Below are 13,188 nucleotides of genomic sequence, written 5' to 3'. Positions count from 1 at the left end.
GTAATAGTATAAAGAGTATCTCTACCAGTAGGTTAGAAAACAGTCCCCATTTTTTGATCCATGTTTGTGTAGGTGGAGGCGTTCGTGGGTGCAGGAGCAGCAGTGAGTGTAGCCAGAGCATGTGGAGAAGGAACACTATCAACTGAATGTTCATGTGGGGAGGGAGACCAGCAGGACCCTGGCAATGTAAGTCAAACACTTGTGGTACCATTTAAATCAGATTTTTGTTCCGATTGATGATTAGTTCGCTTTTTACCGGTTAATTTTGCATTTCGTTATCTCTATTGTCCAAGGAAATTTGTTGTCTAGAATTTAGTTCTCTACAAACACTTGCAGTTCCATTTAAATTAGTTTTTGTTCAGATTGTTCGATTATAGTCCGCTTTTACCGGTTAATTTCGCTTTTTTTAAATCTCATTCAAAAGTTTAGTTATCTGTAAAACTTACGAAATCAATATTGATCATTGCCGTCATTGCACTTGGTTCCTAAATTTTTTTAGTCTAAATATTTGAATCACGCTGACAAGTAATACGAGATTTCATTTAAGTCAAATAACACTCGTGTTATCTTACAAAATGATCCAGCATAGTTGCATTCTTGCATCAAGTTTCATAAATCATCCAGTACCATTGTCGAGTCCAGATATAAATCTAGCAAAGAATTAGGATTCTTGATGTAGCAAAGATTATCAGCCGACTTACAAGGTTATCAAAAAACTAACAGTCAAACAATTGCCGAAAAAAAAATCAAAATGAAAAAAATTAAAAAGTTAAAAAAATGTTCTTGTTTGCCAGTATTACGCTCACGGGTTTTTGAGGATGGGGTCCTTATGAAGCATTCATGTTTATGCAAAACAATTGTATTGAGTTAGCAGAAATCGGTGGCTCATGATTTTGTAATACAGTGCGATGATCCATATTAATTAGTTGTAATTGATTGTAATTGGTATTCAGAATGATGAACAAGTGTGTCACCACAACTTCAAAGTGGGCTATGAGTTGGCATACAACTTCCTCACTACTCTCTTCAAGTCACTCTCCAAAAGAGATTCCTCCGACTATGCTGTCACCAGACACAACATTGCTGGTATGTACACACTCCAGTTATCAAATGACGGCTAAATTTCTTTGAATTTTAATGAACTTAAACTAACATTAGAAATATTCAACAGCATCGTGCTATTTTTTTTTATTTTTTAATGGTACACAAAGAGCTATATAGTAGACTATATAAAAGAATACATCATTTAACAGGGGTAAACAAAACGGGGTTGAAAACATAATAGATCCAAAAATAATGCAAATGTTCCACTTTTCAGGTGGAGTAGTGGAAGCAATGGAGTCTCATCAGAAGAAGTGTGCGTGTCATGGAGAGAGTGGGGCGTGTACTATCAAGACGTGCTGGGTCAAAACACAAGATATGAAGACTATCGCTGATAGGCTGAAACGGTCAGTATTCGTTTTATTTAATTGATTCAACTGCTAGAATTATTCGTTTTCCTTTTAAAAATTCTCGTTTTCCTGCTGATAATCTTTTAACTGAACATGAGAAAATATAAAGTTTAGCAGAAAAATTTCCAATGCAATAGCTTTTGTACTTTTTGAAAAAAAGTCGAGTATGTTGGATCACCCTCAGTAAAAAGCGAATAATAGTTTCGTTCTTATCACAGCTTTTTTCCTTTTATTGCAATTTTCATTAAGTTTTTTTTTAAAAAGTTCTCAGAGGAAATTCAAAAGGTCACATTTGTGAAGTGGTCGTTCTATTTATGGTTTATGTTTACGAACTTGTCGGAAAAATAGGGTCTTATTCCACCGCGGAGAAAATCACTGAATTTCAGATAGGAAATAAACTTATTTTAAATTAAAATTTTTGTCGTCATAATTTGTTCCGTTGTGCTAATCTCATATCAAGTCCCACGGGCCGGTAAGGCATGGCCATTGCTTTGCGAGGCATAACCAAATGCACTAAATGCGCAGCTCTTTAATAGTCAAGTGGGGGTTTATTTCCTATCTAAAATTGTGTGTTTTTTTCCGTGAGCTTTTCTCAAAAACCGGAGAAAATAAATTGCAAGTTATTTTGAGACAGCGTTGTCTCCTCACCCATTAATCGTTAAGGCACATCTTATGGAAACTCTCCGCCCATTGTAGTTTTCTTCTTGTTTTGCTTCTTGTGTTTTTTGTTTTATTTTGTTTTCGTTTTCTTGAAATTGTCATGAAGATCTTGTGGTGATTTTTATCTAATTGTCGGGTTACGTGCATGAAACTTGCTCTAATTCAAACTCTTGATAAAATTTTAACTTTTTGTGTTCATGACAATCTATCTCAACAGCAAGTGATTTTTTCAATATTTGAAATTGAATAAGTGTCTACAAGAAACGTTGATTGATTTTTGAAATTTGTCTCGTCTCTTTTGTTTCACGCTTTTTGAGGACAATTAAAGACAATTAAAGATAAATTTCATCATCAATACTTAAATTTCACTTCACTTGAAAAGACTATACATTAATGATTACACTTAAGTCTTACGATACTCTTTTCTAAAAAAAAAATGAAATTGGTTTTTTGTTGAATACTTATTGGAGTCTCAAATTCGTATGTTATGATGAAAATGAGACCAACTGCACACAGTAGTTTGAATGATTTGAACACTTCGCAAAACAATTTGCGGTGGTTTTGTTGCATTACGATACCAACAAGTTCTTCAGGATCTTTGCTGTAGCACACAAACATTTTGTCGAGAGATTGATGATAATCGTTGGGTTCAGCTCGATTGTTTTGCCTACTTTACGGAAATTATAAAGCATGGGATACCAAAAATAGTCAAACGAATACTTAACCATAAGTAATGTTATTTTAAAAGTAGACATTAACCAAGCAGATTTGGGAACGTACATATGTTATTTCGAGAAAAAAATTTTGATCTCTAGTTAATGAGTTGTGACCACATGATGGAGTTTGAAATGATAGCTCAATATAAGAGAGAGCATAGTAAGACTCGCAATGTGGACCCATTGGCTCAGTGGAGAGCACAGGATTGCAATCAATTAAGAGATTGTGGGGTCGCAACCCGCAAAGGTCCCGAACTTTACTCTCACTATAATGGTGTTTGACATTGAATCAACATAACGAGCAAAGAGTTGCTCTAATACTTCTTGATAATTTCGAGAACGATTTGCAAATGGCTACAAGTTTACAAATCGATGTCAAATTTGTAAGAGTTTGCAATTGGTTTTGTAAAATTTTGTAATAATACTTTATTATACAATCAATTGTAAACAATTTTGTTTTTTTTTATGAATGATCTATTATAGTTTGACTAGAGTATAATGGTTTCATTCCAAACTAAGTTGCTTACTTTCAGCGCGAAACCATTTACTTTTCCGTGACCCTAACACCCATTTTTTCAGGAAGTACCTAAGCAGCATGGAGGTGACAATAAACGACAAACGTCAATTGTATGACGTCACTTACAGTGGGAGAGGAGGGATTAAAAACAACAGAGTTGACATGCCTGCTTTGGACTTCAAAGAGCGACAACTGCAGAAACAGCAGAACTTTGGACAAGAGTGGAGATTAGCACACGTGAATGCAAGCGAAGATTACTGCAGACCAAATCGTATCACAAATGGTAATTTTCGCATCAGTTGTCAGATTTTTGGATTTTTCATTTGTAACAACCCACCCCCCCCCACCCAGCTTAGTGGGAGCATATTATTTGCATCTCCCCAGACGCACGTGCCATATTTTTACATTATGATTTACTATTTAATAGCACGTGCTCTGTAACTGGGGGGGGGGGGGGGGGAGCATAACGTGCTGGGGGGAGGGGCACAAACGGAAAAGCTGTTTGAAAAAAAAAACGTTGAAACATGTTCAAAAAATTGTGCGAACAGCTAATAAAATCATGCAATAAGATTTATGTTTGTCCAAAAAATTTAACTTTTGCTTTCGGTAGCCACAGTCATTTTAAGCGAAAAAATTGTGAAACAATAAAATAGGCGGAAATTTTTTCTCTTCCAAAAGGAAAAGATGTTTGTTCATAATTTGTTTCATTCCGAACAATAATTTATCCAGCCTAAGGAATTGTTTCTTCCGTAGATATGATCCACTTCCTCAAAACTTCAGATTTGGTGAACAACACTTGTGAGATTTATCTTTTTCGCTCTCTTAAAAACAATTTATTTGTTTCTCAAAGATTTTCTCGAATCAACTCTTATAGCGCTACCCGGGTTGACAAAAAGTTTTAATCATAGAACTTTCATATTATGGATCATAGACTTCATACATTCAAAAAGTCATATTAAATTGGTAGGACTACAACTTTGTCATAAATGAAAGTTCTATGACTAAAACTTATTCATAAATGAAGTTTTATGATTACAACTTTTTCATAATATGAAGTTCTATGGCTACTAATTATCCATAACTGAAACGAGGCATTTAAAGAGTCTTGGTTTTTTCGTGAGTCCTCATGAGCTTCTTAAACTACAAGGGAAAACAGACTGTTTTTCTTGCAGAATAAGCAAAAATAGAGGCTCTTTTTTTCCAAGACATATATATATAGCTAAAATCTAAAATCCCGGATAGGCCAGGAATATTATAGCACAACATAGAAGAAAGAAACAAAGCACAATTAAAATACAGCACAATGGGAGAAGGTGCCTGTAAGGGCACAAAGGGATGGACATTTAACATAAAATCGAGTTTTTTTTTTAAAAAAACCATTTTAACCCCCAAAATTTAAACGAAGACCTCAAAACAAGAAAAAATTGGTGCCTCACAATCCTTATGGATAGAAGGCACTCCCAAAACAGTTTGGGTAACATTGAACACCTCCGTTGACCCAGAAGGTCATATTACATTTTTTAAATACGATTGACTTTTTGAGAAACACTTGACGAAATCGCAAAACCTGACTTTATATATCACTAAGGCAAAATTTTCTTGATCCATGGCCAACGTTAGCCTAACGCACGCTTATTTTATCAATTTGAATAGCCTAGACTCAGAAGTAAAGAAATGAGACTAATTTTAACATAAAAAACGTAAGAAAAATTAGCGTTTCCGACCTTCACCTGTTTTATGTAAGAATTTTTGAAATATTGACCCAAAAGAAAAATCTCGGGTAGTTATAACATCTGTATGGATAGGAGGCACTACCAATACGGTATGGGAAACATTGAACAACTAATTGACTCAGAAGGTCATATTACATTTTTTAAATACGATTGACTTTTTGAGAAACACTTGACGAAATCGCAAAACCTGACTTTATATATCACTAAGGCAAAATTTTCTTGATCCATGGCCAACGTTAGCCTAACGCACACTTGTTTTATCAATTTGAATAGCCTAGACTCAGAAGTAAAGAAATGAGACTAATTTTAACATAAAAAACGTAAGAAAAATTAGCGTTTCCGACCTTCACCTGTTTTATGTAAGAATTTTTGAAATATTGACCCAATAGAAAAATCTCGGGTAGTTATAACATCTGTATGGATAGGAGGCACTACCAATACGGTATGGGAAACATTGAACAACTAATTGACTCAGAAGGTCCTATTACATTTTTTAGATACGATTGACTTTTTGAGAAACATTTGACGAAATCGCAAAACTTGACTTTATATATCACTAAGGCAAAATTTTCTTGATCCATGGCCAACGTTAGCCTAACGCACGCTTGTTTTATCAATTTGAATAGCCTAGACTCAGTAGTAAAGAAATGAGACTACTTTTTACATAAAAAACGTTAGAAAAATTAGCGTTTCCGACCTTCACCTGTTTTATGTAAGAATTTTTGAAATATTGACCCAAAAGAAAAATCTCGGGTAGTTATAACATCTTAATGGATAGGAGGCACTATCAATACGGTATGGGAAACATTGAACAACTAATTGACTCAGAAGCTCCTATTACACTTTTTAAATAAGATTGGCTTTTTGAGAAACATTTGACGAAATCGCAAAACCTGACTTTATATATCACTAAGGCAAAATTTTCTTGATCCATGGCCCACGTTAGCCTAAAGAACGCTTGTTTTATCAATTTGAATAGCCTAGACTCAGAAGTAAAGAAATGAGACTAATTTTAACATAAAAAACGTAAGAAAAATTAGCGTTTCCGACCTTCACCTGTTTTATGTAAGAATTTTTGAAATATTGACCCAATAGAAAAATCTCGGGTAGTTATAACATTTGTATGGATAGCAGGCACTACCAATACGGTATGGGAAACATTGAACAACTAATTGACTCAGAAGCTCCTATTACACTTTTTAAATAAGATTGGCTTTTTGAGAAACATTTGACGAAATCGCAAAACCTGACTTTATATATAAATTAAGCAAAATTTTCTTAATCCATGGCCAACTTTAGCCTAACGCACGCTTGTTATATTATTTTGAATATCCTAGACTCAGTAGTAAAGAAATGAGACTAATTTTAACATAAAAAACGTAAGAAAAATTAGCGTTTCCGACCTTCACCTGTTTTATGTAAGAATTTTTGAAATATTGACCCAATAGAAAAATCTCGGGTAATTATAACATCTGTATGGATAGGAGGCACTATCAATACGGTATGGGAAACATTAAACAACTAATTGACTCAGAAGCTCCTATTACACTTTTTAAATAAGATTGGCTTTTTGAGAAACATTTGACGAAATCGCAAAACCTGACTTTATATATCACTAAGGCAAAATTTTCTTGATCCATGGCCAACGTTAGCCTAACGCACGCTTGTTTTATCAATTTGAATAGCCTAGACTCAGAAGTAAAGAAATGAGACTAATTTTAACATAAAAAACGTAAGAAAAATTAGCGTTTCCGACCTTCACCTGTTTTATGTAAGAATTTCTGAAATATTGACCCAATAGAAAAATCTCGGGTAGTTATAACATCTGTATGGATAGGAGGCACTACCAATACGGTATGGGAAACATTGAACAACTAATTGACTCAGAAGGTCTTATTACATTTTTTAGATACGATTGACTTTTTGAGAAACATTTGACGAAATCGCAAAACTTGACTTTATATAACACTAATCATAAATTTCTTAACATCAATGCCAAATTTAGCCTGACACACGTTAGTCTTGTCACTTTAAACCCCATAGACCCCAAAAGTTGAGAAATAGGAAGAAATTTTACATTAAAAACAGACGAATTTTTTGCGTTTCCGAACTTTACTTTTCTAATGTACCAATTTTTCAAGTATTGACCCCAAAGCAAAAAAATTTGGTTCAATGCAATCCACATGAATAGGATATACTACGAAAATAGTATAAGCAACCTTTAACGACTCCTTGACTCCTGGCGTTACATCATATTTTTGAAAAACGAAACAACGTTAGAGAAACATTTGACGAAATCGCAAAACTTGACTTTATATATCACTAATCGAAAACTTCTTTACATCAAGGCCAACGTTAGCCTGAAACACAATACTCTTATCACTTTAAACTGCATCGACCCAATAGTTGAGAAATAAGAAGGCAATTTACATAAAAAACAGACAAACTTTTTGCGTTTCCAAACTTTACTTTTCTAATGTACCAATTTCTCAAGTATTGACCCCAAAGCAAAAAATTTTGGTTTATTGCAATCCACATTAATAGGAGATACTACGAAAATAGTATAAGCAACATTTAACATTTCCTTAACCCTTGGGGTTACATCATATTTTTGAAAAACGAAACAACGTTAGAGGAACATTTGACGAAATCGCAAAACTTGGCTTTATATAACACTAATCGTAAATTTCTTAACATCAACGCCAACGTTAGCCTGACACACGTTAGTCTTATCACTTTAAACCCCATAGACCCCAAAAGTTGAGAAATAGGAAGAATTTTTACATTAAAAACAGAAGAATTTTTTGCGTTTCCGAACTTTACTTTTCTAATGTACCATTTTCTCAAGTATTGACCCCAAAGCAAAAAATTTTGGTTTATTGCAATCCACATGAATAGGAGATACTACTAAAATAGTATAAGCAACATTTTACATTTCCTTAACCCTTGGGGTTACATCATAATTTTGAAATAAGAAACGACGTTAGAGGAACGTTTGACAAAATTGCAAAACTTGAATTTATATAACACTAATTTGAAACTTCTTTGCATCATAGCCAACATTTGCTTGACACACGTTTCTTTTATCACATTGAACCACCTAGACCCAATAGTCGAGAAATAAGAAGGCATTTAACATTAAAAACAGACAAATTTTTTGCGTTTCCAAACTTTACATTTCTAATGTACCAATTTCTCAAGTATTGACCCCAAAGCAAAAAATTTTGGTTTATTGCAATCCACATTAATAGGAGATACTACGAAAATAGTATAAGCAACATTTATACTATTTCCTTAACCCTTGGGGTTACATCATATTTTTGAAAAACGAAACAACGTTAGAGGAACATTTGACGAAATCGCAAAACTTGACTTTATATAACACTAATCGTAAATTTCTTAACATCAACGCCAACGTTAGCCTGACACACGTTAGTCTTATCACTTTAAACCCCATAGACCCCAAAAGTTGAGAAATAGGAAGAATTTTTACATTAAAAACAGACGAATTTTTTGCGTTTCCGAACTTTACTTTTCTAATGTACCATTTTCTCAAGTATTGACCCCAAAGCAAAAATTTTTGGTTTATTGCAATCCACATGAATAGGAGATACTACTAAAATAGTAAAGGCAACATTTTACATTTCCTTAACCCTTGGGGTAACATCATAATTTTGAAATAAGAAACGACGTTAGAGGAACATTTGACAAAATTGCAAAACTTGAATTTATATAACACTAATTTGAAACTTCTTTGCATCATAGCCAACATTTGCCTGACACACGTTTCTTTTATCACATTGAACCACCTAGACCCAATAGTCGAGAAATAAGAAGGCATTTAACATTAAAAACAGACAATTTTTTTGCGTTTCCGAACTTTACTTTCTAATGTACCAATTTCTCAAGTATTGACCCCAAAGCAAAAAAATATTGGTTTAATGCAATCCATAGGAAAAGCAGATATTACGAAAACAGTATAGGCAACATTTTACAACTCCTTGACCCATAGGGTTAGATCATACTTTTTAATTAAGAGATGAATTTTGAGAAACATTGGACGAAATAGCAAAACTTTACTTTATATATTATTAATTGTGAAACTCTACATCATAGCTAACGTTAGCCTGACACACGCTTGTTTTATTGCATTGGCCCGCCTACACTCAATAGTCAAGAAACAAAAAGCAATTTGACAAAAAAAAACAGACGAACTTTTTGCTTTTCCGAACTTCATTTCTTTACATTTCTTTACATCTCTTCAGAACTTTACATTTCTTATTATTATTATTATTATTATTATTATTATTATTATTATTATTATTGGTTTAAGCACCACTTAAAATCTCAACAGTGCAGGAAAATTAAAACAGATAAGTTTTGAGTTTTCGCCTGGATAAAATTTCAGATGGTATCAGTTTCAAATCAAATGAGACTTTATTCCACTCAACAGCGACAGCATGCGAGAACGAACGTCTTAAGTTTCACTTTTTGAAGTACTGACCTTATAGTAAAACTTTTTGGTTTATAACAATCCATATGGATAGGAGATACTACCAAAATATTATGGGTAACATAGAACACCTCCTTGACCCAGAGGCTCATTATAATTATACATAACGATTGACTTTTTGAGAAAAAATTGACGAAATTGCATAGATTGAGGTTATATACAACTAATGGAAGTTTTCCTCAAACTATAGCCAATTAGATAGAGTCTAACACAGCCTTCATGTACCACTTTCTGCAGCCTAGACAAAGTGGTAAAGAAATGAAACCTATTTTTACATAAAAAACAGTCGAAATATTTGCATTTCAGACGAACACTTTTTTCTAAACCAAATTCTTTAGTATTGACTGCAAAAAAAACGTCTGTGGAATCAACAATTTCTTGAAAGCATACACAAACGTTAGCTCAACAAAAACTTGTTGCATCTCCTTAACAATCCTACACCCAATAGTTAAAGAAAAAGACAAGCTTTTAAGAATAATTGAATTTTTTGCGTTGATCGAGTTGTATTAGACTTTCAAAAAATGAGCATTAATTTGAAACAACACTAGAAACAAACAAATGAAAAAAATGCAATCATTACTTGAATATGAAGCTGATCAGACCTAATCATGCTCAAAAACATTAACTAAAGGCACCAAAAACAATTTCTCATCAATTTTTATAAGCTGAAGTTTCTCGAAAATAGACTCTTGGCTAATTGTCTGAATGTCCTCCGTTTCAACGGTTTCGTAGAAACTGCATATTTCAGCACAGGATTCAGCAGGGCGGATTTCAGATACAATTTTGAATGTCCGAAGTGAAACGAAATCTTCTTTATTACGCGAGAAAAACACTCGAATTTGACCGACTCCTCTGCTGCCGCCAAAATTAAAAGACACAAAGGAGTTTTTGGCCGAACTGTGCAACTGAGAATCGAGATTGAAATATTCAAATTTCTGATTTGAATAGAAAGTTGCTTCAAGGTGTTGCAAGTCTGGTGGTGCCTTATGTAGAGGAACGCAGCTTCTTTTGAAAGTTTTGAGCTTTCTTAAACTAAAACAGAGGTCTTCAAGACGGTCTGCTCTTGGAACTTCTTGACATGACAATTTGTTTCGGACATACCTTTCAATGAGAAGCTTCAGATGATTCACAGTCCCTGTGAACTTGCATTTCAAGAGATAGTTTGCGGACTCGAACATCATTGCAGATGTACACCACAGAGGACCAAAACAACCAACCTGCCATGCCAGATGATTTAAAGCGTGAATATTGGCAGAAAAAACTTTTTCAGTATATACCTCAACGGTCAGCAAATGAAACCGTTTAATCAATTGGTCAGCTAAAACAGTATGCTCGTTCGAGAAGAGAAGCAGACGAGTTGCATAGCTCAAAAGATGAAATCTCTCGAACAAATTTTTGCAAATGTTTCCCCTCAGCACAACCGGTCCAATGTAGAGCAGCCACACCTTCAATTTGTTCGCTTTAAAATATTCTAATTCATCGATACTTCTTAGCGATCTTTTGAAATCACTTGTTAGTTCAATTGTTTCAGTAGCACTGTTTATTTTTTCCAAGTTTGCTTTTTTCGTATGATTCTTAATAGAGAAAAGAAGAGACCGTGTTATGCCGAGCAAAACCTGATGCATGTAATCAATTTGAGCTGTTAGGGGAAGGTTATCAATTATATGCGAGACAGCAGATGGCCCTTTCACTCCTCTGAAGGTCTCTAGTCCTTCTCTTTGTATAAAATCTAAGTAATTTTCATGTCGTGCTTTTGTACGCAACTTGTGCCTCTGATTAGGATAGTAAAGCCCTCTACTGCCGTTACCAATTGCCTTACTTTCAATCAGACAAATAGAACAACCAAAATATGCGTTGTACTGCTGCATATTTAAAATCGCAGCCTTCGCAGGTAGGTCAGCTACGAGAAATTTTGTGTCAAATTTTATTGTCCATAACGCATCATTGAATTCCATTGAAACGCTCTGATCAAGCGTTTCTCTGACTTTGTCAAAAAAAATTTTCCAATTTGGTTTTCCTCGACCAAACCACAACTTGGCAAGCACAATGTTAGCAAACTTACATCTCAGAATAGGGGGCAAGTTGAGTATACTAAACCAAACTGGCCACAATGACCGGTTCTTGGAATTAACGATTCGCACACCGTCTGAATTCATTGCTAATGATATGTTCATGACATTTTCTTCTCCAAAAGTTGGGGGAATAACAACATCTTTCCGAGGGTCCCGTGTAGCACAGTACTCAGAAATTGCAGCGATGTTGTTTTTGACTACGTAGCAGAGATCAGGGAGAAAATCCAGAGTGGCGCACTCACCGAAACCGCAAAGTTCAATGCAATTCGAAGCCAAATTTAAATGCTTCAAATGGTTTCTCTTCAAGGACTTAAAGCCAGGAATTTTGTTTTCGGGAAAAGCTGTTTTCATCAGCCTCAACCAGTCTGACGCCTGAGCATCAGACGTTCCATGACGAGAGATAATTTCATTAACGCAAATCAAAAAATTATGTTGTGTAAAATTGCAACTCTGCGTACTTTGAGAGACATGGTTGAAGTCAGATGACGAATCACTCGAACAATCATTGAGAGTGCTGACAGAAAAAGCTGGCAAAACGCAATCTTGCTCACGGTTTGGGGAGGATATCAAAATTTCGGTACAACGTTTATCGTTATCTATACTGAAGTCAACAGTAGAAATCGAACTTTCTGAAGAGTCGCATTCCGATGAAGTACTAGATTCATGAAAATTTCTCATCTCTGTTTTTGATTTGGGCGACGTTCTTCTCCATTTCGCCTTTAACACACGTCGACGTTTAAAACGAAAAGAGACGGTGCGCAAAACAAGACGTGCTCTCGACTGTAGTGCTGATGGGACATCAGAACCCAGCTTTTGTGTGTGCAGAGAGTCGTGCTTACAAAGACAGTCTTGGTTTCCATCGCCAAAGAAATTGGGACCATAAAAAACCGTAATTTCGTCGTTCTTGGAAATGTTTTTCAATACCTCCAACTGAATGCATCGTCGCGAGTTTACTTCCTTCAAGGTGTATCTACAGTTTGGGTTACAAGAATGATTTGCAAACCTAGTAGTGCCCAACATAACTCGGTCAAAACTACAAGATTCAGTTTTTCTAAAAATGGAAATATCTTTGAAGCTGGATAAAGCCTCTTTCGGAATTTTCTCGACGTAACCAAGGACTGAAGAGAGCACCTTAACAGGATGAGCCCTTTTTGGTGAGATTATCTCGTCGCCAACGTAAAAAAGACCATAACCACCAAATGTATCTTTTTTGAACTCGAAGCCGTTTTCACGAGCTGCTGTGTAAGAAACCCTCAACAAACGATCAAACTCCTTCAGAACAGAATCAGTTGCAAGCGCTGCCTGATATTCGTCAGGTTTTAGCATTTCAACCAACGACTCAATTGGAAACCCATCAATTTCTAGTAACTCTTTTGTTACATGCGCATCAGCTTGAGCAAGACTGAAGCACTTTAACATATCTGAAAAATTGAATTGAGGCAGACGGAGAACAAAAACAATATAATTCAGTTTATGACACAGAGAAAATTTGAACGAATCCGAAAAGAGGAGCAGCCAAAAATGAA

The 13,188-nt window shown here is 34.8% G+C and overlaps 1 protein-coding gene across 12 annotated transcripts in view; it reads left to right on the top strand.

Annotated features, from left to right (window-relative positions):
• Positions 1 to 13,188, top strand: part of LOC142350582 (protein Wnt-3a-like) — a 55,831-nt gene that overhangs the window by 26,678 nt on the left and 15,965 nt on the right. For all 12 annotated transcript variants that reach the window (XM_075402453.1, XM_075402447.1, XM_075402456.1 and 9 more), the window contains exons 4-7: positions 73 to 186; positions 954 to 1,086; positions 1,319 to 1,448; positions 3,407 to 3,627. In XM_075402453.1, the coding sequence (XP_075258568.1) occupies positions 73 to 186; positions 954 to 1,086; positions 1,319 to 1,448; positions 3,407 to 3,627 (598 nt within the window). The remainder of the gene's footprint in view (positions 1 to 72; positions 187 to 953; positions 1,087 to 1,318; positions 1,449 to 3,406; positions 3,628 to 13,188) is intronic.

Source organism: Convolutriloba macropyga, chromosome 12 (genome assembly GCF_964194025.1).
Source record: "Convolutriloba macropyga chromosome 12, txConMacr16.3, whole genome shotgun sequence".
NCBI classification, from domain to species: Eukaryota; Metazoa; Xenacoelomorpha; order Acoela; family Convolutidae; genus Convolutriloba; species Convolutriloba macropyga.
The sequence above is the reverse complement of the archived record's forward strand: the minus strand, read 5'-3'. Positions and strand labels throughout refer to the sequence as shown.